The 27,910-nt window shown below is 38.5% G+C and overlaps 1 protein-coding gene across 3 annotated transcripts in view; it reads left to right on the forward strand.

Annotated features, from left to right (window-relative positions):
• Nucleotides 1-27,910, forward strand: part of KCNH1 (potassium voltage-gated channel subfamily H member 1) — a 187,188-nt gene that overhangs the window by 26,137 nt on the left and 133,141 nt on the right. For all 3 annotated transcript variants that reach the window (XR_010428987.1, XR_010428988.1, XM_064648297.1), the window contains exons 5-7: nt 6,026-6,144; nt 13,975-14,367; nt 27,326-27,755. Coding sequence is in view for 1 of the 3 variants with exons in the window: in XM_064648297.1 (XP_064504367.1) it covers nt 6,026-6,144; nt 13,975-14,367; nt 27,326-27,755 (942 nt within the window). In the remaining 2 variants the exon portion in view is untranslated. The remainder of the gene's footprint in view (nt 1-6,025; nt 6,145-13,974; nt 14,368-27,325; nt 27,756-27,910) is intronic.

Consider the following 27,910-nt stretch of genomic DNA (forward strand, 5'->3'; position numbering starts at 1 on the left):
AATTTTGTTGTGTGCATTTAAGAAGGTGATACTGTGTCAGTTATTTGATGGCTAAATAATCAATTTCTTGGAAGAGCTGATTGGTCAAATAGTCAAACAGAAGTTTACATGCATATCCATGACTTTAATATTAGATCTCGTTGTGCAGTTGTGTATTGTGAAAGGAGGAGGGGGAAAGGTACTTATGGAGTGTCAGACAATTGTCTGTAGTAGGTTCTAGAATTTATAGAGTGGAAAAACCTTTTGGAAGATTTAAAAAAGGTAAAATTGTATTGGCTTCTTCTAAGAATCATTATTTTAACAGATGTGAGCTTTGAAGTGGGCATATTCTTTGTGCTATATTCAACATTATGTAGGAATTTTGTAGCTTGGCTTTGAAAGAACCATTTTCAAAGGAATGTTTCTTGTATTCTAAACCCAAACAAGCTCTCAATCTGAAAAACTAAAACTGTGAACTTAGTGATTGTTTAAGTGAAACAATTGAAAACCGATTGTTAAAACAATTATTTTTCCTTCTTTCACCTTCAATCAGCTTTTATCACTTTTACCAAGTTTATATGTGAAGTTAGTTTTCTATGCATATGACCACTCAATATGTAATAGGCTGCCTGTAGAAGCAAATATTTTATTAACATATGTGCTATTTGAACAATTTCATAGTGGCATAAAGTATTCACGTTTTTCAAAATCAATACTTTTATGTCTATGTAGAGAAAAACTTTATGTAGTACAAGAACACGATCAGTTTAAAGAGTAAATAATCTGTCAGGCTAAACCTGCTTACCTGTGGTATATTAGTTTTCTATCACCTGCTGGCAATTTCAAGCCTGATTGTTCAGCTGCAAGTGCTGTAGAGACTTTTTGATTGAGAAGTGTGGAGCTCTAATCGCAGGTGTTTGCTACACAAAAATGAACAGGCATCTTTTATCTGAAGGTGACTCAGAGATAGAAGGTCCCAGTACTGTTTTTCATCTTAATTATTCTTTAATTTATTAATAATATTAGACATTGGAATAGATGAAACAAAGTCATGTAAAGGGTAGACTTCTTATTGTAGTCTTTGTTGATTGATTCAGATAATTTACAAGATGTTTATTTTATGACTGCCATGGAAAGTAAGGAAGCTTGCTTTTAAATGCAGCAGCTTTAAAAATAGTGCATTCTAAATAAATCTACTTAAAAATAGTGTGCCCGTGATGTGGATGATATAATATTTTTAAACAACCTCTTTCCACTCTTTCCTGTGTGCTTGCCCCTTTAAAAAATCAGGGAAACTAGGTTTACTTGAATAGAAGTAGGCAAAATCGAGCTATATTATGGCTAAATTTGGATTGTCAAGTGGTAGGTCACCTTCTTAGCTTAATTTTAGAGTATATACTGTATTTAGAATTAATGCATTTTGTCTGTATATGTCTTTCTTGGTTTGAGATCTAACAAACCAATGTTAGATGTTTGAGAATAGTGTAGAAAGTGAAATGCATCACTTTGTGAAAACAACTATGTTTGAAGACAAATAGAATCTGTGCTTACCCTCCAAGTAGCTCCTAAGAAGTTTGCCTGAACAGGTTTTGAATGTATGAATACAATGGGAACATATTCAGATGCATCTATACTGCCTTATAAAACTTTTGAAATGATGCTTTGGATCCTAATTTTTGCTTTTGATACTTTGTATTTATACAAAAAGGTGATAAAATTAAACATCACTGAATCATATAGGAGAATGGTTATTAGCCTCCTAGATATTGTAGCCTTCTGTGCTTTGTAGCAATTATCAGTTGCTATCTCCTCTGCAGAAAATGCTTTATTTCATTTTGCAGCTAAGCTGTCCTTTGCACAACAAGCAGGGCTACACACCAAAAAAATATTTTGATTGCCTCCTTCATCTTAATTCAGGGGAAAATCCACATTTTCTTTTTATTTTTCCTTTTTGTTTCTGTTTTGTGTGTGTGTGTGTGTGTATGTGGGTTTTTTTTTTGTTGCTGTCTAATTTTTTGTTCTGTTTTTAAAGATGTATTTATATGAACAGAGCCAGTGTTTGAAATATTTTGATTAAGTTATACTCGGCTTTCATCTGGATGAAATGTTTTCTTAAAAAAGGAAACAAATGAAAGGGAAGTGGTGAGTTTATTAAAAACCTTTGGTATGCTTTCCCAGTCCAGATGGGAAAATAATACAGTGTTAGTCATGAGGTTTCAAAGGGAAGGAGCACTGCAGAGAAGCATGATGGATGTAAGTAGGGATCTTTGATGTGCAAGAATATAAAGGTGGTTTGAATGGAGGTAAGAACTGCTGGAATTCTGCTTTTCTCACGTTTACACAGTCGTGTGAACAATAGACCCATGGACAAACAAGCTCGTTCTCTAGCAGGGAATGGCTCCTTCTTCTAATTCCAGGCGTTGTGTAAGTCACAGATCAGCAACTTGATAACAAACGTTCTGCACCTACCATGGTTCCTAATGTTTAAATTTACGAGTCATCATGATCAGGCTGAGGAGAGTGGTAGGAAACAAATAACTACCTACAAATAAATAATAAATGTTGTTGTGGTTGAGTATCAACAGATCATGCTCACCTCAAAGTACAAAAAATTGGTTTCTTCAGCTTGAGACCATTGTTAAATAAAGCTTTATCCTTGAATGAATAAAAGGTTTGAGTTAAATATCACATCACAGAAGTATGTTTCAATACCATATTTCCCCACGAAACAAAGCTTTTGTCCTCCTTGTGGGCATCTTGTCTTGGGTGTTTTCAGAAGCAATTTCTGTTCAGCTTTTTGCAAAGAAATGGTGGAAAACTGAAGGAGGATCATGGAATGCAGAAGCACTGAAATCAGTGCTGTTAATCTTGAAGGCTCTTTCTTCATCCTTTTGAAGCTGAAGGTGTTTTAGTGCTGTGTTATTGTTTTGTCCCTGAATGATATTTTCTGCAGAACTGAAAAAGGAGACCAATGATAAAATTGGGTTAGAATCAAAGACGGGCACAGGCAAGCACAACCATGGGGCTGGTATTTAGCTTTATGTTTGCTTCTTGAATTCCAAGCTGACTTCTCTAGTACGTGAACTCTTACCTTGTTTGAGGAATACATATGCCTATGTTAGAATCACATAGCCTCAGTAGATTTCAATTTAATTTATATTTTCTCTTTTTCTGGAGGAAAAGAATGGATGTAAGGATATACCAACTCCTTGTGTTGAATGAGAATAATCCATATCATCTGATCCCTCTGTTCTAGCATGACTGACACCACTCTATTCCTACACCATTCTGTAACTTTGTTTCTTGTCTTGGATAGATCCATGACCCTTAAAATTTAGTGTTTATGTTCAGTCATGTGCCTTAAGTCCATTACTTGACCTGTCTTTACTGGATAAATATCTGACTTGCTGTAAGCTGCATCTGTCCCTAGGATTCTGGAGGAAAAATTGGAATAAATTCAGCTGCTGTCTTTTCAGAAGAAATTATCATTCAGTAGTATTAGTACTGGCATTCTCTCTCATTTTCATTTTCTTTCTCCACAGTCTACTGGTCTGTTCTAATTTGGCGTTGAATTTCCCACACTTTTGTCTTTGTCTTTCACAAAAAAAGCAAACGAATAAACAAACCCAAACAACCCAAAAGTCAGTACAAGGAGGAGAGCCTTCTGTTCTAAAGATGATATTCGTACAGCTGGGACATTTGCATGTTGATTCAGTGCCTGGTTTTAGGCATACCGTTGCACAGGTGCATGTGCCACTCCAGACTGGGTTCCCATGTGTTGTACATGTAAAGGAGGGTTTGGGTATGTACTTCCAGCCTGCCATTTTCATATCAGCACTGGTTTTAAAAGGCAAGCTAAAAAGCTTTGCCTCTTGACACAGTTTCTTGCCTATAACAAACAGTTGTATTGTTTTCAGATCAGATTTGGAGTATAGGGTGAGAGATCTAATGTTCATGAAAACAATTCTTTTGTGCACCATTTAAGCACCCACAAGTGAGATTTCCAACACGTAGGGTAGATGAGATGCTTATAGGGAATGCTGGGGAGAGAAGAATGGGTTAAGCTGAACCTTTCAAAAGGAGATGACTCCTGGGAAGAAGGGCAGGTACACAAAGGTGCTCAGCACTCATAGCGACAAATCATGTCACAGAGTTGTCTGGCAGTGCTTTTTTGCAAGAAAGCTCAAGTGAGGTGCTTCCTTTTCCTCATATCTCTATTTATGTCTGAATAGCCTATATCTTAGAACATTCAGTGTTAGGAAGAAAATGCACACTGAAAGTTTGTCCTCGGGTTTTGAACCAAACTTTGAATCTTCCTGAAAAATGCCCTACCCATCAGTCTGGTTTGACTTAGTAAAAGGAACTGTCTATGTTTATCTGGAATTATAAATATTTTATGTCTGGCAAGGAAGGCAGATTTCGAGTTCCTGTGTGAAGCTGGAACTCTGTGGTCTGTTCTGTTCGTCGCTGGGGCTGCTGTTTGAAAACAAGCCCCGTTCGTCCTGGTTCAGCACCACGGCCAGCGCCGCGGCCGGCGCGCCGCCGGACCGCCCGCTCCCCCGGCAGCCCTCCCTCGCCAGGACTGGAGAGCGGGCGGATTGCTTATGTCCTCTTGGACCACAGCCCCCTCGGGCCCCGTCGGTCTGGCCAGCTGCACAGTTCCCCACCTGGGTCGCGGCAATCCTAAGCACAAATACAAGCTGGATTGAGAGCACCCCTGCAGAGAAGGATTTGGGGATGTTGGTGGACGAGAAGCTTGACATGACTGGGTGATGTGCACTTGAAGCTCATAAAGCCAGCTGCATCCTGGGATGTGTCAAAACCAGTGTGACCAGCAAGTCGAGAGATATGATTCTCCTGCTGTACTCCAACTTATGTGACCCCTCCTGGAATACTGCATTCATCTCCAAGGCCCTCAACATAACAAGGACGTGGACTTGTTGAGTGAGTCCAGAGGAGGGTCACAAATATGCTCAGAGAGATGGAGCACCTCTGCTGTGCAGGCAGGCTGAGAAACTTGTGGTTGTTCAGCCTGGAGCGGAGAAGATTCCAGGGAGAACTTACAGCGTTTTCCAGTACACAAAAGGGGTCTACAAGAGACCTGTAGAGGGAACTTTTACTGGAACCAGGTTCTTATTATAAACTGAATCTTCAAAGTGCTGAACATCCTTAGGTGGAGTAGGAGCTGAGACTCAACTGCTCAACAGTTCCCATGTGGTGCTAACATTTTTCAAGACTGGGACTAAATGCACCAATGTTTTCCTTTCAGGGTACCAAAAATATCCAGATGTGTACTCTGCCTGACTCTCTGTTATGGCAAAGTACTGCCCATAAAGATTATAGCTGTAGCTAGCTCTTGTGACTGTCATTCAAAGTCTTCTATTTTGAGGGGTATTTGAAATCACTGTAAAAAATATGGTGAATTAAAATTCAGCATATGACTTCTCTGACAGAAGCTGCTAAATGTTTTATTAGAGTTTGAGAAAATCTATTAGTATATTCCCCCTTTTGTTTCGAGAGGATAAAATTAATGATTTTGTTTTGCTCTTCTGCTCTGCTTTTTATTATCTTTTGTATATTTCTCTGCTTATGCCAGATCTATGCTTGATGCATCTGAGGTCAAATTCACTTCTGTTACAGACAACCGTAATTTTCATTCTGTGTTACTCTAGTCTTACATCTTGATTAGTCTGGAGTGTCTTCTGTGGTGCTGAGAGATCCAAATCTGGTGATTGGATTTAATAGAAGATTATTGTATAGTGGACACTTATCCTTGCAAAATATGCAGTTCATGTAACAGCACTCTCATAGAGCCATTGAATACAAAGCTACTGCAGTAATGGGTTTTATTACAGTACCATGCTGACACCTATTTTGTGACTTGCTTTTATCTGGTACTTGCCTAAATTATAGTCCCTTGTGGTCAGTATTAAAGCAGATTGCTCTGTTTGAGCTTCACCTCCCCCCCTTAGTTATAAGAGGTTTTATACGGTACCCTTGCAGCTTTTTTTGGGTAATGTGTATAATCTTGCACATTTTCTTGCAGGTTGGGGGAAGTTTGCTCGCTTGACTCGTGCCCTCACGAGCAGCCGAGGTGTCCTGCAGCAGCTTGCTCCGAGTGTCCAGAAAGGAGAGAATGTTCACAAGCATTCGAGACTCGCTGAGGTAATGTTTTATTTCCCTGAGAGGCTGTAAAGAAATGTTTTTAGCCTTTTTGGGTATGTTGTCTCTGTGTGAGCCAAACACTGTGTCCCCCTTGCCCTGGGAATCCGAAGGCTGATGGCAGGCATGGGAGCTCAGAATATGGTGCATGTGCTGTGGAACATGTCCCATGACACTGGAATGGAAACAGAGGTCCAAAAGACTTCATGTAATCTAATTGCAGCATTGTGTTCCATATATTATCAAAGTCTTATAATGGCACTATTATTAAAATAATTCTTGCTTTGTTTCTATTCTTCTGAGGATCTCAACGTTAGTAGGATCTTGGACTATTTACTTATGTAAAATTGAGGTGAGAAAAACTCAGGCTAATACACAAGGAAATTCTGGAGAATCCTTGACATGATTGTTCTCTGAATTAATTCATGTCTGGTTACTTTTCAGTGGGATCCCAACTCTGCTTTATAAACTGGTTAAAATGTATGTTTGAGTTACTGGCTTTACAGACAGAACAACTGTAAGATGCCACAAGTAACACTGCAGACAGATCAGGAAAATGAAACCTTGTGATTTAGGTAGTCTTTCAAAGTTTTGAGAAAAGCTCCAGTCAGAGAAGGCTCTTTGAAGTACTTAGGGTTTGAAGGCTTTCACCACGAGGGGGAGAGACTGTCCCAAGTTTCCTGTAGCTGTCTCCTGGGCCAGTAGCAGGGTCTCCCTGGTGTAAAAACAGCTTAGGGAAAGGCTTGATATATGATGTTAATGACAGCTTGGCCAATACAACATGTCAGTCCTGCTTTACTTATTGCTGCGAAAGCCATGGCAGCAGCTGTGACTCTTGTCAAAAATTTTTGATCTTCCTCTGTAGCTGGAGGTGTAAGGCATTGATGGGTTCCATGAAGTCTCCATATAGTTAGTACTCTGTTAGATTTGCCTGTATACACCTTAGTTTCTATGCAAAATAAAAACATCCTGGCCAGGCTGTACTGTTGTCACAGATAATGATGAAATTGCCACCCTGGAGCTTACCTATTCAGTGTTTAATACAGAACTACTCAAGAATGGAAGTTGGAAGTACAGAAATAACATAGATCATCCTAGCACAAGGGAGGGGCAGACATTCACATAGATACCATGGGACTAGCACATGTCCACCCTGAGGTTGCTTTAGTGTCCTGGAATTTGGAATAGTCTCCCTCCTAATCCTACTCAAGGCTTAGCATCAAATAATCCTGTCTCTCTTTAGATGTCTGCCCTTGAATTTTAGTTCATGCTAAAATGTATTCAGTAGAATGTAAGGCAAAGGGTCTGAGGCTATTCTCTTTGGCTCAGTGAACCTCAGCCTGGACCTCAGTGACTACATGTTACTGAAATTTCTTGCAAGCCCATGTGCTTAACAAGTCTTTGCAAGTATTCTAACTGGCACAGCCAATTGATTAATTACAAATAATAAAGGGCAAATGTATGGTTTACATGTCTGAAATGAGTTTCTTTAATTGCTGACTGAATATTGCAGTCATTATTTTATAAAGAACATTAGCCCCAACTGTGATGTTAGGTAGCTTGTTGAAGTTCTCCTGTAATTCCATTTCAGTCAATAGAACTACACTAGAGAAAAGCAGAGTGCAGATAATCATACAGACAAGGCCACTTTTCTTACTTTGAAGATATAAGGGGTGCTAGGATTCTTATTCTGGAAAGATCTCTTCATAATATTGAACATTGGATCTCCCACTGTTCCCTGTTGTATTTTCAATTATTTTTTCTTTTTTTCCCCCCCTTCATCCCTGCAGTAGTCTGTTTGAAATTTTAAATTCAAATTAAAATTCATCCTTTTTCTTTTCCAACTCATTATGACATTTACCATCAATCTTGTTTGCATGAGAAGGCTCTTCATTTATTGGAATATTACTTGTGTCGTTCCTAGTTCTTTATCACTTATATTTTTGAATATCTGAGGAGTCAGTTGTGTCCTAAAACCTGAGTGCAGCAAGGTGTTGTACAAACAGGAAGCAGAAGCATGCCACAAAAGCTTATGATTTCTTTTATTGTTTATTAAATAGTTTAAGAAAGGTGCTACTGACAAACTGCTTTGTTTTATCCTCAGGTCATGAGTAGTACAAGCAGTGTCTATGAAGCTTCAGTCTTTGACTTTTGCCAGTAGGCATAGATTTTTTAGCCTGACTTCTCTAATAGCAGTCATCTGAAAACTACTTAAATTATGCAATTAACACAGGGTTGTCAGGTAACTCTGAGGCTACATTTTGCAATGAGAGTGTAAAGTAATTAATACATTTCTGTGGCTTAATCACCAAGAAGCCGATTGTAGGAATGATTATTCCTGGTCACTTCATAGTATGTGTGTCATCTGCACCAGTGGTCTTAGCTGATGTGTTCTGTACACTTACCAGGCAGTTCTGGGTAAACAAGATTGTGTCATAAGTAAAAAAAGTGCGATAGTTGTAAGAAATAAAAGCAGAAAAATTATAAAGGTGCTTAGCAGCACTGCTTAATAATGGAACTCCTGCCTTTTTTTTTTTTTTCAAACCTTGTTTACCAGGAACTTAAAACTGCCATTAAAATCTACTCCAAGTTGAGGCTTAGCACCTAGCCCTTAGCTTGGGAGCAATTTGTGTGGGTGCCTGTGAAAACAGAAGTAAAGGAGAGTGAGAGAGAGCAAATATGTGCAGTGAAAACACAGAAAGGAGAGATTAAGCTGGAAATAAGTGATTGTTTGTGTATGTGTTGGCTTTTTCCCCTTCCCCCCAGTCATGAGATCTTAAAAATAAATAAGTCATTCTAACCACTTGTTGATGCACTTTTGGGAGTCCTGGCTCGGGATATATTCACAATTTTTAAACAAATTTAGGATTTTTTTTTTTTTAATTTTGCTATGTTAAAAAAAATCCACAAAAAAACCCCAACCCCCCACAACCTTGTGAAACCAGTGATGTAATTGGGGCATTTCTGCTCTTGAAATAAAATTCTGCAACTTTAGAGAGCTGTTAAAAACATCATGCATCATTACCACAAATAATAAATGCAGGTAATACAGCTGCATTGTCTGATGAATCATGAGTAGTTGAAATAATACTTTTATGAATAACTTTCTGAAAAAATACTTTTTTTACTATGATAAAACAGTATAATAGTGAAAATTCTTCTGAACCCAAGGCTGTTTCAGTTATTTTGAAAATTATAGTAATGAAATTATCCAGTACACTCAACCTATTGGATGGAAACTCAACCTATTGGTTTATATAGTTGTGTACGTTTTTTTCATGATTACTATTATATTAATCTCTTGGGGTTCTTTTTTTCCCCTCCAGGAGAAGTACCTTTACAAGCAGTTTGAATCTAGTTAGTTCATATGGGTGGGTAACTACACCACTACTTCAGCAAACCTGTCTCAGGTTGGCGCTGCTCTCTTTAGAGGCTGCAGTGCAACAGGAGCATCTTGGAGCAGGGCAGAAGGTACTTCCCTTTGCATCTGCCTGGGTTTGCTGTACGGTGCAGAGAGAATGGAGTTTATAGCTCTTAATCTCCAGATGATCTGGGATGGTGTGAAAAGTGTAGAAAGGAGCTCTTATAACTTCCAGTGCAAGCGACCTGACAAAACCTAGATCTTTAGCACGAAGCTCTGTGGACTTTCTTCCATGACTTCTGTGCAGTACTGAGCTCCTTTGTTGTGCTTTGTTCTAAAGGCACATGCTTGTTCTCTGAGATAATTAAGCTTTGTTATAGGCGTGTTTCTCTTCCTTCTATGAAATGAGGAATTTGCTGCCTTTGTAAGGTCTTGTCTGGCAGCCCCAGATGCTGCAAGACTTTTGCTAGGCTGTAAAGCAAGTTGCCTTTCCTGGGAGACATAGTGTGAGCTGGGACAGTGCCCTTCTTCCATCCCAAGCTGTGAAATGAAGGTTCATCTCTAGCAATGCCAGCAAGGTGGAGTGGTTTTACAAGGTGCATGTAAGTGATATAGTGAGAAGGAGCCTGGGCTAGAACTTGTCACCTTCACTCCGCCCTAGCAAAGGCCTGGAAGTTCCTCAGGCTTGCTGCAGGTGGCTTTCTTCACCTGGTGAGTGATTGATACCCCTATGTCATTCCTTGATGCCCAGCTCCTGCCCTGTCCCTGCCCCTCCATTCAAGATTCACACCCACAGTGTGGGTGCACATCCTTCTGCTGTAGACAGTAAAAGCCATGCCCCCTGGTCACTTTAAATGGCCATTGGTAGAGACTCCAAAGTGGTAACAGAAGTTCAAAAGACTTATCGATAAGGTGTCTAGCCAGTCAGATAGTTTAGAGTACATTTGCTTTCTAAATAGAAAAGAAAGAAGACGTCAATCCTTTTATTTTTCTATGCCGTAGCCCTTGAATCTCAAACAAGCTAGGAGAGAGTGTTTTGCATTTGGTGATTATATTTTAATACACCCAAGTAGCAAAGTTGTTTCTTTTCTTAACGAGTTGAAACTAGAAGTCTGGTTTTTTCTGCTTTCAGTTCAGTCTTACATCCCTGCAGTTCCACTGACATGACTTTATTTCTTTTTCATTTGCAGCAAAATAATGGACACCATAATTTAGACCCTGCTTTATTGCCAAAAAGATTGTTCTTGCCTTTTTCCTATTATTTGGGTATACAAGAATATATTAGTACATTTTCCAATACCTATAATTTGGTTGATGCAAAATTTCCACAAGTTCTTGGAGTACAAAAAGAGCAGCAATGGCCAAAATGGAGTGCATTATACAATTCTCAGTCTAGAACTTATGAATTTATGTATGAGAACCAATCTGACAAGAACTAAATAAAATATTTTTTTCAGAGTTTATTGGTTGAGGTTCCTGTGCTGATTAGAGTGGTTACCAAAAAATTTGACTTATTCATATAATAACAGAGGCTAAAAAAATAAGCTGTATTAGGCCTGTGATTACAAAACAAGCAATTATATTTTCAACCTGCATTTATGAGGTGGTACCATCTCCCCACAGTAGTAAGATCTCAGCATTAGAACTGAAATCTAGTTAACTGACTGATAAATGTTACTATGTGATAGAGATGTTTGGTTTGCTGATCAGTTATTCCAGTGAGTGAGTATTGCAGAGGACTCTCCTTGCCCATATTTCAGCATATTTTGGGCTTAGGATCTTAGAGCTGCTACTCATGCAGACCCTCAAAAAGGCCAGTAGTAGCTCTTTGCTTTCCCACTGATTGAGGTACAGCTGTGATGTGCAAAAGGGAGCGCAGGAGATATTTGCAGTATTGATCTTGGGCTAGAGCTTTTGTTGAGAAAAGACATCCTAACATTTGTCATTGGGATTGCAAACAAGCCTTGAAGGCAGCAACACTCTGTGTACACATACTAACTCAATACCTCACCTCTGCATCTTCCAGTCACTACCAGTGACTTCTGGGGACTGAATGGACTGGCCGGTGCCTCCTGCAGAGAATAGAGACAACTTCTGTCTTGTGCTGCTTCCAGCTCCTCTTACCATAAGACAACTTTTTTTATTTGCTTTTTTTTTTCTTTTTTTTCTGGTAATATGGAGAAACTACCTGAATTGGGGTCAGGAGTCATAGACTACTTAATACCACAGGGAAGATGTCTGACTCCTAGTTTGGTCCGCAGGGGAAACGTTCGTTTTTCCTCTTTGCTGTCATTCTAGAAACTCAGTGAAACAAAAGTACTAGGTCCTCTTATTTTTAAAAATTTTTGTTCAAACTGTTGATGCCTCTGTGCTAACATGCAGGTCTCTCTGAGCAGGTCATGCTAATTCTCTTCAGGAGAACATACTGGACTCAAAGTCAGCGGGGTTGCAATTCCCATTGTCATTTACACATGTGCAAGGGACTGTGATCTGACAGTCTGACCCCTGTTGTGTACAAGACTAAGTCATTATGTGAAGTTCAGAGCAGCAGGGAATTTGATCTAGGACTGTTTTGTCCAAATAGGAGTCTTGTAGCTGATTGTTTTCTTTTGTTCCCTTTGGCTTTAACTGTTGGAAAAAAGCCCACCAGTTCAGGAAAAAAAAAAAAAAAGGCACTCAGAAAAGCCTGCAGATAAAAATCCATGTCTAAATAATTGACATTAAAAAAGCTAAGATAAGGAGCATGAAAGGAAGACATCCCTCTAATATAGCTATGCTGTCTGATCTTCTCCCTGAGAAAGACGACCATTTAATTTCCTTCTCTGCTCCCTATTGCTCTGAACTATGTGTAAATAAATGTGAAAAAGGAGCCATGCTCCTAATTTTTTTCCTAGGTTCTGTGAGTTTGGCACTAGCAAACACATTTCACTCTAGCAAACCTCCATCTTCCTTTCAGTTGTCATCCATAACTCATCCAGGGTAAATTTAATTTTAAAATTTCGCCTGTCTTCGTTTGGATACAGTTTCTTCATGTTGATTTCACCCTCATGTATATCCATAGATATAAACAAACACATTCTTGTTCATAGGTATGTGGAAGAAACTTTATTTCCCAAGAATTAAGTACATAATAATACTGTTTTCACACTAGTGGGCAGAACTGGAGAGACAATAGACAGAAACTGGGCAGCATTGATCAAGCTTGCAGTTATGCAAAACAGCACTCAGTGTCAGCATATGCTCAGCCCGAGGTCCAGGGTTTAAAACATCATCTTTTACAGTAGTGCATTTTTGAATTCAGACCTAACTGCATTGTAACTGGATGGTACACCTCAACAGGTCACCTCAAATACTGTGTTCAGTTTTGGGCCCTCACTGCAAAGACACTCAGGTGCTGGAGCGTGTCCAAAGAAGGACAACAAAGCCGGTGAAGGCTCTAGAGAACAAGTTTGGTGAGGAGCAGCTGAGGGAGCTGGGGTTGTTTAGCCTGGAGAAAAAGAGGCTCAGGAGGGACCATACTGCTCTCTATGACTGCCTGGAAAAAGGTTGTAGTGAGGGGGAGGTTGTTCTCTTCTCCTGGATAACAAGTGACTGGACCAGAGGAAACAACCTCGAGTTGCACCGGGGGAGGTTTAGAGTAGATATTAGGAAAAATTTCTTCACCAAAAGGGTTATCAAGCATTGGAACAGGTTTCCCAGGGAAGTGGTGGAATCACCATGCTTGAAAGTGTTCAAAAGGTGTGTGGATGGGGCACTCGGGGACATGGTTTGTTGGAGAACACAGTGGTAATAGGTTAATGATTGGACTCCACGGTCTTAGAATCCTTAAGGTTCAGAAAGTCCTCTATTTTTCTAGGATTCTGCACCATCAAGTAGTTAAGACACTGAACTGCTCTCAGTGAAAAGTTGAAAATGAGTTTATTGAGGTTAATGATAATTATCCATGGGCTTTGGACCTGCACAGTCCAGAGAAGAGGAAGAAAGACCCATGCATTCATGACAGATTGTAGTATAAGCCTATTTCAGACACAGTGTAGTGTTAAATAGCCAGTGTTGCAAAACAGTGTGGTCCAGTCGTCCCAGTGCTGGATTGCAACTCAGAAGTTATGGTATTATTCCTGGTTTTACCATTGATTTCTATTCACAACTGCCTTCCTGCCTGTTCTTGCCCATCATTTATCTCTCTTGTCTATTTTGATCACTGAAGAAGCTGTCTTGGACACCCCACATATTAGACTTAGTGTCAAAAAATAAGTAATGGTATTAAAAGAAATAACTGTTCTTAGTTTGATGCTGATCTGTTTAATGGAATACTTATCTTGACATGCTTACCATTTTGTGGTGATAAAAGGAGTTAATGGACATGTATTTTTATCAACTATTGTACTGAGCTTGAGAATCTACAGTGTGGAAAAATATCATGAAAAAATTAAGCATGTTTTCCTTTTCTCCTGAAATCTCTGTGACTACAGGTATTGCAGCTGGGCTCTGAAATCCTCCCACAGTACAAGCAAGAGGCACCAAAGACTCCGCCACATATAATTTTGCATTACTGCGTTTTCAAGACCACCTGGGACTGGATCATCTTGATTTTAACCTTCTACACTGCTATTTTGGTTCCTTACAATGTCTCCTTTAAAACCAAGCAGAACAACGTGGCGTGGCTAGTAGTCGACAGCATTGTAGATGTCATTTTTTTGGTCGACATTGTGCTCAATTTCCATACGACCTTCGTGGGGCCGGCAGGGGAGGTGATCTCTGACCCCAAACTGATTCGCATGAATTACCTGAAGACCTGGTTTGTGATCGATCTGCTCTCGTGCTTGCCCTATGATGTCATCAATGCATTTGAGAATGTCGATGAGGTCAGTATACTGGTTCCACTTCCACCCATTAGTTATTACTTAGTGGTTGGGGGGGAGGTGGAAGCGAGAAGAGAGAAATGCATGCTTTTAAATATATTGAGTTACTGTACATATGTCACTAGTAGCCACCCACAGCATGCATGGAAGTTTGCCTATGAATCCTAGCCAGAAACATCATTCTTTAGCTGCACTGGGAAAGGCTGTAGTTTTTGATGTTAAAAATCCGTGTTTACTTTACTTCATTATGCATCCTCAGAGTTCATGAGGACAGACAGAAGCAGGCAGCAGAACCTCTGTACAGCACTGAGGAAAACTGCTCTGTCTGACTTACTATGAATAGCTTGAACTGGTGTGTCAGGAGAGTTTCTTGGGTCAGGCTTCTCTTGCTTTCACTGCTGACTGAACAGGGTACGTCTGCTAATGGCAATTCTTCACATGAACAATTGGGAAGTGAAATACACTTTTCTCAGCTGCTTCTGGTACACTATAGCAGGTGAAAAAGAGGCAGGCAGTGACTCACCAAATATTAGACCACCAGAAAGCACTGTGTGTTTATCTGGTGATCCATGCAGCATTGTCTGGCAACAGTTGTTTTAGAGGAAGGTGAAGCAATTGAAGGTCCCTTTTTTGGTAATTTCATAATTAGATGAAAGGATAGGAAACCTAGACTCCTCAATTCTTGCTCATTTCTTTGGGAACAGATCACAATCCAGCAAAAGAACTACCATTCAGACACTTAAAACCACAATGCTGCCTCTGCTTATTCTTTTGGATCAGTCTGCCAAGAAAATATTCCTAAATTAAATATATTAGGGGTCCATGCCTAAATAGCTCAGAGAATTTATGAATTGCTAATAAAATCTTAAAGAGGATTCCAGCAGTCCACTTTCTGGTTACATATTATAAAATATGTATCATCAACTAATTATGTGTCTAAATTTATCTCTTACACATACTAGAGATATAACATGCAGAATCACAGAATCACAGGATGGAGGGGGTTGGAAGGGGTCTCTGGAGATCATCTAGTCCAGCTCTCCTGCTAAAGCAGATCCATGCAAAGCAGGTTGCACAGGATTCCATCCAGGTGGGTTTGAATAACTCCAGAGAATGAGAGGGATATGCATATGGATCTCATCGGGGTTTAGTATTTAATTTTTATCCTGCAAAATTTAAATTTTACGAGTTCCTTTAAAGTGTGACCATGTTACAAAGGACAGCCTAGCTATCAAAAGAAAACTAAGCCAAGTGAAATATATGGGCAAAACCAAAACCACATTACTTTTTAAAAAAATACACTACTCAGGTTTTTATAAAATTTAAAGAATAATAGTGATTTTCTCAATGGCTCAGGACAAGCAGGCAAACTGTTGAATGTAGTGGAAAAAATATGATGTTATCTGATATTTAATTCCCAAGAGAAGTTTTCATTTTATATCAAGCTACAGACTGAGAAAACACAAACGAGATCAAGCAAAAAAGCCTTGTGAGACCTGTCCTTAAGTATTTGTTTGTCACAGAAAGGGCCCAGACTGCAGATTATTCTGCAGGGCTTTCCATATTACTTTGCTGTGCCACTGATAAAGTGGAAGCAGTGGCCATATGTCAGTTTCTGACATTTAGACTGAAAGAGCAAAAATAATAAATAAATAATAATAATTATAAAAAGAAAGAAAGAAAGAAATTAAGCAAGAGACAAAAAAGAGAAGGAAGCTTTTCTCACCCTCTGCAGATAGTAGCAACCTGGTGATGATTTTGCTGGAGGAACACTTTGTAACTTTAGACTGGTTATGTGACCTATAGAATATCCCTGAGGAAAATGTCTATACCAGTGACTGTGACAGCCCTCAAGCTGAGCACAGGTGCTTTTGAACTCATGGTAGCAATTCTGCAGAGAAATACTTGTGGAAGTTTGAATTTATCCAAGTTCTCCATCTCAGTATTGCCTTGTAACAATGAGAAGCTGATTGGTACTTCAGTTTTCCTACAGCTCTTCAACCGTCTCCTTAATCAGTATAACATCAGTGTATAATGTTAGTTTTAGTTACTCTGCTATCATGCCCAAAGAAAAAAAATAACCAACATTTTTCTTGATGCTGTCCTTTTAAGACTGTTCATCTCCATTTCCCTTAGTGGGTTCTGACATTTAGCTGGTATAAATCATTGTAGAGTCATTAGAGCAGAGTTTCCACTGGTGTAAATTGCTATACTTCTGTTAAGGGTTTGTACTGGTTTATAGGACCTGAAGGGATTTGCCAGCAAATTCACTGACAGAATAACACAGTGCAGATCAGGTGGGGGTTTAGGACAGTATATGCTGATCACTGTTTCAAGAGCTGCCTGTAGAGAGAAAGATAACCTTTTATTAAAGAGGAAAAAAAATAAAAAAAGTAGAAAATCTTTGCCTGATATCTTCCTTTCTGCTGTGTAGAGCATTCCCTTTTGGGCCAACTCCCTCCCTTTCTTGCTGGTTTAAATTTTGCCTGTCTCTTGCCAACTTCACAGTTGGATTAAGTCAGGTGTGAGGCTGCGCTGCTCAACTTACAAGTAACCAACCTGAATTGTTATTTGTGTGCCACCTTAATTTCGCTGAAAGGAATTCCCTCGGAGCCATTGCGCTGAAGTTAGTAGGTGCCCATAGCTGCTGCAGATATTTTTTTTAAAAGTCCTAGTGTGAATACTCTTGAAAAAATTGCCAGAGATTAAATGATACCCAGTGTCAACAATGGTGATAAAATGAGATGAAGAAATTGAATTGCTGTTTTCCTGTTTTGATGTTTTCCATATATGATTTTAAACAGCACGAAATAGAATCCTGGCTTTGCTGCAGTCCCCATAGTGAAGGGGAACTGGGGCAGGTGGAACCTCACTTGTTTTCCTCTCTGCTGTCATTCTCTGTTAAAAAAACTGACACTGAAGACACCGAGGATGTCATGGAGGAACTAACTTGACAAGTCAATTTGTTTTTAAGAATGCTGTAATTACTGTGATGGAGACTAATTTTTGCAAGGGACACAGGACATGGAGCAATGAAGAAGTGAGAAACTGTATAATAGGGTACTGAGGCTTTTTTTGGCTCTGGACAATTTTGGGACTGTCCCATCACTTAGCTCTTGATAGATTAATGATGAAACCATTGTTATCATCTTTAAAATGATCCACTAATATAAGAATAATTATAATAGATGAAACTAGAGTTGATCAATATTTTTGGCAAGCAGATACTCAATTGAAAAAAATTCTGTTATTGGATTTTTTCTATTTTGAAGTAACTTTTTATTTTGCAATTTACTTAATTATTCCAATATAAGATATATTAGAAAATATTTTCTTGAATCAAAATTAAGTGTGACTTCTGTGTTTTTCAGGCAATTTCAAAATTCTTTGGGTTTGTTGCAGTTTGGAACATTAGTATATTTTCAATTTACATTTTTCAATATAATTGAAATCCAGTTTCCTCTCTGCATGGTTGAGAATATTTTTGTCCTCAAATTATTTGAATTCATTAACTATTGATCAATACAACTATTAATAACTACAATTAATTCAAGAGGCACTTAAGTATGAATAGCCACATTCTACAGATGGAAGAGGAAAGAAAAAACATTAATGTCTTTGTTCATGGGCATATAATTAAGTATGAGACTGTATGATGCTTCTGATCTCAAGTTCTGTGCTCAAAGAGGCAGTACAGCATCTTATATTCAGACATGAACAGAATTCAACAAATAAAGAAATGAATAGCTGTAGAGAAATTTCTATTGTTAATCCAAATGAAAGAAAAGTTATAAATGTTTCTCCTGGCTTTTATATATGGGAAGCTAATTATGTAGTTAAATACTAATTACTTTCTTGACCTGCCATAGAACTTCAAGAGAAGAAAATATACCACTGATTGATGAATCAATTTAATGCTAGGCCTCAACTTTCTATTGTTAAGACAATACATCAAGCTGTAATTTAGTTTGAGTAAGAAAAGAAAATATTGGTCTAAAATTTACACAGCGCTTAAAAACATGTGGTGTTAGTCTCTTTCAAATTTGAATGATCACAATAACATTTGTCAGTAATCCTTTACAGTAATTAGTATTATTCCTCACTTAAGGAAATACCACATACTTTGGGGGATAATGTTATCTTTTTGTGTTCAGACATCAATCAGTAAATTTAACAAAAAACAGGCTTAAAGAAAATTCCACAATTTTTTCCAAGAACAGTGCAATTTAAGGCTTTGAATTCCAAAGCATACTTTTGCAGTGTCAGCTTGAGCAATTTTATACTGTGGTTTTCGGCCATAATACCATAAGATGTAATTTATATTGGAAAAAATTTGACTTATTACATGTGATGCAGTTGTGAAATCTCATGGTACAAGTGGAATCCAGTCATGTCACCACCATATAAATCTCTGAAATGGGGAGTTTTTAGTAGTAATTGCTATGTGTATTTGAAGAGAACACTATGATCAATTGTTAGCTGATGCCAAATTGAGAACCATATATCAGTCTATTAGTTGAGGTAGAAGAGAAATAAATGCACAGCCAAAGGTCATCAGGAAAGATGTATTCGATATAAATGATCTAATGTTCACTTAAGTGAATGAATAAGAGAGAAACTAGCATGCAGGCGAAGAAGATACACAGCTTTGAAAGGACAACATTTATGATGATAGAAAAAGTTCCAGAAAAAAACCATAATACAGATGTAATAGAAGTAAATTAAGCTATTTAGTGCCAAGTAAGCGTGGTGTAGCTGGAAAGTAAATAGTGAGTTGAGAGAGGGAAAAAATGAATGTGTTGCTGGTCAAATTGTTGGCAACTCTCTGAGGCAGTACTTTTGCAATAGATTAATTTAAACCTTATTAGTGGAATAATCTCTCATGCTAATACAAATTAGCTATCTAGGAATTACTGAATTAGCTACACTGGAAAGCATGCAACATTCCTAGACTTTTTTTTACCATTGCATGCAATAAAGGGCAAGGAAATAAATTATTGTATTTACAGTTTTATGGAATAAACAGGGACCCATAAAGAAAGATTTTGAGCTAGATGAATTTTGCAAACTGGAAAATATAGTTTTTTGAGGTATTTTTAAACTGTAAACAGCTGAGTAATGTGAAATCCCTTTGCAACAGTAGTTCATCGCTCTTATTTGGATATGTCCAATTAGGCAATACTGTATTTTGCGTGTGAGCCTATTGATAAATCTAGTACTGAATGAATATTTTTTCTATGGCTAATTATAATTATAAAGTAGTTATAATCTACTTTCTGTGTAATGTCTATAACAAAGCAGCTGTGTATCGTATATGATCCAGTCATAGCAGAAATGTTGGCAAACTGTGGTTCTAGGGTGAGATAAACAAGATGAGAAGGGGTTAGTGAGACCCCGTGGAGGGAGTGACTCCTTACTGGGGCTTCTGGGGAAGAATCAAGCAGTTGGGTTACTGTACCGGGAGGGGAGGCAATGGGGGGGCTGGAACATGGGCCTTGGATTGGGAGTGTGGTGATGAAGAAGCTCCACTTTATTGGGTGTCCCTTTGTGAGAGGCCCCTGAGAAATAGGACAAAACCCATGGAAAGTGTGTGCTGTAACCTGCCAGAGACCCTTGGAGAATAGCTAGGAGGGTTGTTGGTGTGACTGTAGTGTTTGGAGCTTCAGAAGGAGCTTGGGGGCCTTGAACTGTGGAAGAAAGGGAGTACCATGGAAAGGAAAGGTGGTGGTGGAGAAGGAGGGCTGCTTGTCTGACTTCTGAAAGTGCCTCTGTACTGCAGCATGGCCCCAGGGGGCTATGCCAAGCAGGAGTAATTCCTTAACAAACAGGTAGGTGGAAGGAGTATTTGGGGAAATGCAAATGAAGTAAAGCAGATCCCTGGGTGCAGTGGACAGCCAGGATACAAACCAGGTAGGCAAAGAAGCACTGGCCTTTCAGTCTCTTGAGGATTCAGTGGAGGGTGTCTCTTTTCTTTGTCTGCTTTGTTCCACATCTTCCTATGCCCCATTTTTTTCCCAGTCAAATATGGATTTCTCTAACTTCCCTCCTTGAAAACCTAACCTCCATGCTACCAATGAGCTGCTTCCTTTATGCTACCCTGCGAAGGGGTAGGCTGTCTTTTCCCCCCAAATCCTCGGTTTCCCAAATTGTATTGGTGCTGTATATAGGTGCTACAGAGCTCTTATGCCTTTTAAGCCATTCAGGGTTAAATTCTCTCTTTTGCTATAAGCCTGCTTAAGGTGTTGAGTATATTTAAATTCTTCTGCTTTCCCTGGTTCATGCACCTTGGTGGCTCAGAGACATCTACTCTGTCTGCTGATAGATAGCCCCTCACAGAAGAGAATACCAGAGTAGGACATGTTGCTGTGTCCCTGCGTGGTCTTCACCTCTTCTGTAGGTTCTGCTGTGGCTGTTAAGATGCCAATTAACTCCTCTTTTGCTGCACTCCTGATGTTCAGATTAGTCTTTTTGCTAAGTCACAGATAAGTAAGGGTGTTATTGGATTTCAGGGCTACTTCTTCATAGCTTTGAAAGGGATGACATGATTTATCATTCTGTTAAAGAGGGAATAGTAATCTACATAAGCTATTCAATCTGTATAAGGCTAAAAGAATTAAAATGCTGAATTACATTTTCAGTGATAAATGTATGGTGATAGCCTTTGTCCAAGAAGGAGAGATAATTGAATATATTAGATTATGAATTATTTCAAAAAGTTGCTGTTAGAGTGAGCTTTACACTGCATATAAAGGGAAGAATGTCTCAGACACGGGGATTAGTTACTCTGTTCTTTTCCCCACATTCAGCATACTTGTGTTGATCTGAGGCAGAAAGTCAGATGAGTTGACAAAGGGTGTTTATTTGTGTTTGTATTTATAAGTGGTTGCTTTGTAGTCTTTTTCATATTGGGGATGGGATCGGAATTGGAAAGGTGGAGTGGTATTAGATGCCACTAACACTAAATCTTGTTTGGGTGTTTTGCCTCTTTGAGATGAATAAAAAGCTTCTGGAACTGATGGCTTCTTTGAATCATAGAATCATAGAATCAGTTGGGTTGGAAGTGACCTCTGAGATTATCAAGTCCAACCCTTGATCCACTACCGCCGTGGTTCCTAGACCATGGCACTAAGTGCCACATCCAGTCTCATCTTAAAAGCCTCCAGGGACAGAGAATCCAACACCTCCCTGGGCAGCCCATTCCAATACCTGATTACCCTCTCTGTAAAGAATTTCTTCCTAGTATCCAACCTAAACCTCCCCTGGCACAGCTTAAGACCATGCCCTCTTGTCTTACTGATAGCTGCCTGGGAGAAGAGACCGACCCCCACCTGGCCACAACCTCCTTTCAGGTAGTTGTAGAGAGTGATGAGGTCTCCCCTGAGCCTCCTCTTCTCCAGGCTGAACAACCTCAGCTCCCTCAGCCTCTCCTCATAGGACTTCTGCTCAAGCCCCTTCACCAGCTTTGTTGCTCTTCTCTGGACCTGCTTCAGCACCTCAATCAGAAGCATTGGAAAGTAAATTGCTGTCTACCAGGGTTAATTTTTTATTTACTACTGTGGAAAGTGGGATTTCTTTAGATTACTTATGTGTTATCTTTATTCTTGTTCTTCTTCTCAAAAGAAAAAAAAATAAGAGTTTGTTTCCTGGTTTTGTTGTTTTTCTGAGTGTGCACGTATGCACGTAAGGCAAGCATGGCCAGAGTTTTACAAATGAAAACCCACCCTTCCCATCTCTTCTCGATTATTGCTGTTTCTCCCTCAATTCTAACCAAGCTTGCAGATGTCTGACTAAAATAAGCTTTGGGAGTCTGGAGATCTGTTTTCTTCAGTGCTGAAAACCACAGCACTATCCAGAGGGCTGAGATATTGATTTTAACCTGTGCGCATAACGTTATCTCATCTCTTGGTTGCTAAATGTGGCAATCTGTAGGAAAGGTCATATTCTCAGACCTAATTAAGAAAATCAGAAGAGGCAAATGACAGAAACGAGAAGTCCTAATAATGGCCTGACAGGGCTGCTATGTTACTGCAGATGGGCAGAGCCGGGCTGTGGCATGGCTGCCTTCAGCATCAGATGTCAAGAAAGAAGGTAGTACTTTTCATGGCTATTGCCTCACTTACGGTAGTGATAAATTTGGTTCATTGCCTCCCTTTTTGGAATAAATAATTTATTTTTTTGGGTCTGTTTCATTCTCTCTCTTTTAATGGTTAGCTTTTAGTCTCCTGCATCTCCCTTTAATTAAGATGAAGCCTGAACTTTAGCAGTTTCATATGAGAGGAAAGTGCTGAAAAACTTAGGAAAGATTTGTGCCAATATTGAATATTTCTCTGTTTAAAAATAGATAGTAAGTAGGAAGTAAATTATCCTTCCTTTGAGCCTAGGAAAAAAAAAAAATCTTAATGCTTGGGTTAAGTGCATTTTCTTTCCATGCATGTAGAAAGTGAATAATGGCCTAAAAAGTAAATACTGTCATGCAGATTGAATCTTTTACTAAAGTACTAGTGTTACTGCAGCTGTAGGAGGTGAACATTGCATTTTAGTTCTCTTCTAAAGTGGTTCATCCTGCATCTTGTTTGGAAGAGAAAATGAATTATTCCTTGTTTTTTATTTTTGTTGGGGGCGGTGGGCTGCACTTAATTTTTATTGCTGTTCTTTAAACAATTTATATTTTGATTTTTCTAGGTGAAATTTTATTATTCGATTAACGGAGTTTAATTTAATTTTGCATGGCAAATGAACAGCAGCAACTGGTTTTTTATTTTCACAGCAAATACTGTAGTATCCACTGTTACTGTTCTTGGGGACCATAATGACAGAAGTAACAATAATTACTCTCCTTACAGCCCTTCCCTTGTGTTTTAAAAACGCTTCACAGTGTCTCTATCTCTTTTTCTGAATATGGAAGTAATGGCACAAATCTTATGTTGTCTGATACAGAGCTAGAGCCAAAATATGGATATCCTGGATCCCATGTTTGGAAAGAAGATTACTTACATGGCTGATATACCAGTGTGAGACAAGGGGTGCACTGATAGTAGATTGGATCTTGCAGAAAACCAGGAGATACAGAAGAAAACCTGTGTAAATGTGCACGGTCTATAATGAGTAGGTCTAATTAATGACAAATTATACATGGAAATTTACTTTTGGCAGTATTTCATGGACAAAATTATGAAGCATTCTCTTTGAATGTAAAATGTGGGTCCTGCTTTCCTCTAGGACTGAGACTGGTTTGTTTTTCTGTTGTGTTTGGGATGCAGTTCCACTTTGCAAAGATTGAGTAGGAGGAGTGGAGGCAGAGTGGCTGTGTTTATTATTTTGAGGGCTTTTGACATTCAAATTTGCTCAATCAATGACTAGAGAATTATTTCTTCCATGTCTCAGTGCTTTGAGCTTGCCCTTTGGTTTGGAGGGACTCGCTACACAGTCTTCCATTTTTATGCATCAGCCGTCACTGGCAGTGAAAGTAAACCTGCCAACCTATGAAATATTTATCTACATCTCCATAAAGGTATCAGCAGTAGAATTTTTTTAGTGTCATTCAGTTAAACTTCATACAATTTGAAATATATTTGTGTGTGAAATTTAGCATTTTTTGAATGCTTTGCTAAATGCCGCATATTTAAATAGGTTCTCTCTGTAACAAAATACGATACAAATGGACTGTGTGTCTACTCTGACCATATAACAGATTTCTTAGCTTTTGCATAGCCTCAAGGGAAAGTTTCTGTTGGATACAGTACTAATAGTTGCAACTGTGTCAGAGTAAATCAGGCACAGGTAGATCTTCATGGGATGTTCCATAGTCCTGTCCTTTCCTTGACTGCCATGTAGACATTCCTTATGGCGGTCCTTTAGAACAGAGCATCTGGGGGTGCCTGTTTGGGACCTGTAGTGCAATTTCTAGCTCTTTATGAACTGAGGTTCATCTATGTCTTTTGGGAAGAAGGAGATCTGGGTGTCTGTTCATCTGCCTCTCAAAGCTGATAGGAGTAGCAGAGCTAAGAGGGTGGGACACACCAAGAAAAGTAAATTGAGTTCAGGCTCCCTTGCATGACATCGTGGAGCCATCTCTATGATAAAAGCATAAAAATAATCTGCACTGATAAGAGCATTAAGATGGACAGTAATCTGAAAGTACAGTTTTATTCTGGAGAGTAGTAATCTAAAATTGTCCATTTTGAATACAGCAGATCTATTCCAGTGAGTATTAAAATATAACTTGGTAAATCTAGTGTCAAAAAGTACTGTTTTAAAGTCTTGGAGAATGATCTGGGTTTTTTTCTACTTTATCATCTATGAAACAGTCTGTTAAGTTTCCGTTGTTCGTACCCATTTGAAATTCTGTCACTTAGAAATTTTTAAGAGAGTTATATGAACAATCATATCCCTGGGCATTTCTTGATCTTGGTATTGATCCATTTAGAATAGACAAATCCTTTCCTCCAAGGAAATAAAAGTGAAAATACTGTTAACGCTGAAATAGAAATAAATTATTTGTTTAATGTAGCTTTTTCTGAACTTTTACAATCTTATTGGCAATGCAGTCAGGTGAAGTATTATGAATAATGTGAATATTAATTGTACCTTTCAGTGCAACCAAATCAAGTATATATTTTCTGCAAATATGCAAGTTCTTTTTGTACAAAAAGCCTAATTCTCTCTATCTCTCTGGTCAGAATTTGGTAGAATCACTTTCTCCCAAATGACTTAGTTCAATCCCATTTTAAATATTTTTAACAAAATTTTTTTAGTAAATTTCACAAGGGAAATTAGGATAAGAGTACCTTGGAAACAAAGTACTTTGCCTTGAATGTTTTAAATCTAATTTTGCATATTTTATTTTGTATTTCCACTTTTTATATCCAGTTTCTTAAACTCCCCTTCTGTGATTTTTTTTTTTTTCCCTTTCCCCAGGTATTTCAACTCCTCAGCATTTTTGTGGTTGGTTGGGTTTGTTTGGTGGTTGTTTTTTTTTGGTCTTTTTGGTTTTTTTAATTGAGAATTAGCCTAATTCTAAACTCTTAAGTCCTTCCTGAATCATTATAATTTTTTGGCTTTGGTAGGACTCTCACTGAAAAACAGCATTTTTTTTTTTTTAATCACAGTGATGAGTTTTTGTTGAAGAACAGGTTTTGCACCACTATTTTTGAACGAAAATAAAACTAGTTTTTCAAATGTTGGGGTAGAGAAGTTCCTGCCCTTGCCTGAAACTTTGAAGCACTGTGTGATTAAAAAGCTTGGTTTTGAGACTGAAGCTAAAGGCTGACCATTGCTGGAGACCTCTCAAAATATAAAAAAATTACTGTTTTACTGTTGAAGTTTGTAAAAAGGAAAAGGAGAAATGGGCATTGGTCTTAAGCAAAAAAGCCAGAAGGCTGTGTTGTAATGTCAGAATGTTTAGAATGTAGGGACTATATGTGCTTGTGACTCAGGGACTTGCATATCCAATTCTAAAATATGGTTATAATTTATAATTTTTTGTATTTTCCCCTTTGCTTTTCCTCTCCATACCGAGTGTTCAGGAATACCCACTTTCCCTCACCTAGAAATTAAAGCCTTTGTGTTGTATTCTCTGAACTGGCACAGAGACTTTGCTCCAACGTTTACAAAACAAAGCTGCGTATGGAATGAATGCGAAATGGAAATTAACTTACTTTGTGTAGGAATTTTTGCATCACTGACTTGAAAAGTTTGGCATAGATAGTCATGAAAAGAATAGTTCACTTGCTCTTGTCTAGATCTCTGCAAATATCTGATTTAAAGGAAGAGCGCTTTTTGCTCTTTTTTTCTTTTCTTTCTCTCTTTTTCACTTCCCTCTCCTGGTTGTGTTACATCTTGTCCAGATACTTAATAGAATTGATAGTGTGTTCCCAGGTAACAAATTACATCTGTCTCTGAAAATAAGTGAATGTAATCATGACAAATTCATGAAATAAAGGGGAAATATATTGCTACAGTCCTGGGGAACATGAGTCAATATGCTTTATGTAATTATTTAATAAAACGTCTCTTCTAGTGCATTGAAACAGCCTAAGATACTGAGGCAGTTGTATTTATGCAGGAATAAACAAACTTCCAGTAAAAGCTGGTGACCAGAAGTATGCAATTATGCATTTCCAGAAATACTCATTAAACCAGTCTGCTTAAATTTTAATCAGACTTCTATGTATGAAACAGTATTGGTAAGAGGAAGTAAGAAAAAAAAAAAAAGGATTTTTATGAAAGGCTCTTCAGATGCTTCTTGTGCCCCAAATGGCTTTAAATTTTTTTATTTAACTTCTTGTGCAAATCTGTATAAAAGTTAATAATACAAAATGGCTTAATTCTGTTTTAGGGAGACATATTATTATTAGCACAGAAATGCTGCATTGATACCAAAGCTGCCAGAAAAAGGATATGATTTGGGGATTATTGAGATATTTGAAATAGTTAAGCTTTGTGTAGTCCATGTGAGAAATGTCAGAGGACTGATTTTCAGTGCATGAATTCTTATAGGAAAGTGAAGTTGTAGGAAATACATTGTTACACTGAAAAATTACAAATCTCCAGGTACTTGCAGTATTTTTTGGCCTTCCTTATTTATCTTTTTGGTATGTCTGAGCTACATATTTTAATCTGTGTTTTATATCTGATGTGCTGCATAGGAATGCACAACTGGATGTGCAAAAGATAACCTGTGATTTGAAGTTTTTACAAATGTATCTGTAGACCTATTCAAATAATCTGAAAAGGGAGTTTAGAGAGAAACTCATGAAATGTTAGTGGATGAAGACAAGAGCGCGTATATGCATCCCTGGAAAGGGTCAATAGCCTTCTTGTATTTCACAGTATCTCTTTTCAGGTGTTACCTGGTGACCATCTGTTCATTATGGATCACCTTGTGTCTTTGGAAACTGCAGTTATGAATATTGTTGCTTTCATATTAAATTCTAATGGTCACTGTGCTTTATCCTTCTAGGGCATCAGTAGCCTCTTCAGTTCACTTAAAGTGGTCAGGCTACTTCGGCTGGGTCGTGTAGCTCGGAAGTTGGACCACTACATTGAGTATGGAGCAGCAGTCTTGGTTCTGCTGGTGTGTGTGTTTGGTCTTGCTGCACACTGGCTGGCCTGCATCTGGTACAGCATAGGAGACTATGAAGTTATCGATGAGGATACGAACACCATCCGAACTGAGAGCTGGCTGTATCAGCTGGGGGCGTCAATAGGAACTCCTTACCGCTTTAACACATCAGGCTTTGGGAAATGGGAAGGCGGACCAAGCAAAGATTCGGTCTACATCTCCTCGTTGTATTTTACAATGACCAGCCTCACCAGTGTTGGATTTGGGAACATCGCTCCGACTACGGATGGGGAGAAGATCTTTGCTGTTGCTATGATGATGATTGGCTGTGAGTATTAGAGATTCTCTCTCTCACACACACAATGCAAAATAGCTGCATATCATGAATACTGATTTCTTAAGAACATCTGGAATCGTGTCAAATATTATGCAGTTAAAAATATTTTTGGTGGCAATATAGGTATTACGCTCTTACTAGTTAGT

The sequence above is a fragment of the Pseudopipra pipra genome, chromosome 3 (assembly GCF_036250125.1).
Source record: "Pseudopipra pipra isolate bDixPip1 chromosome 3, bDixPip1.hap1, whole genome shotgun sequence".
Taxonomy (NCBI): Eukaryota; Metazoa; Chordata; class Aves; order Passeriformes; family Pipridae; genus Pseudopipra; species Pseudopipra pipra.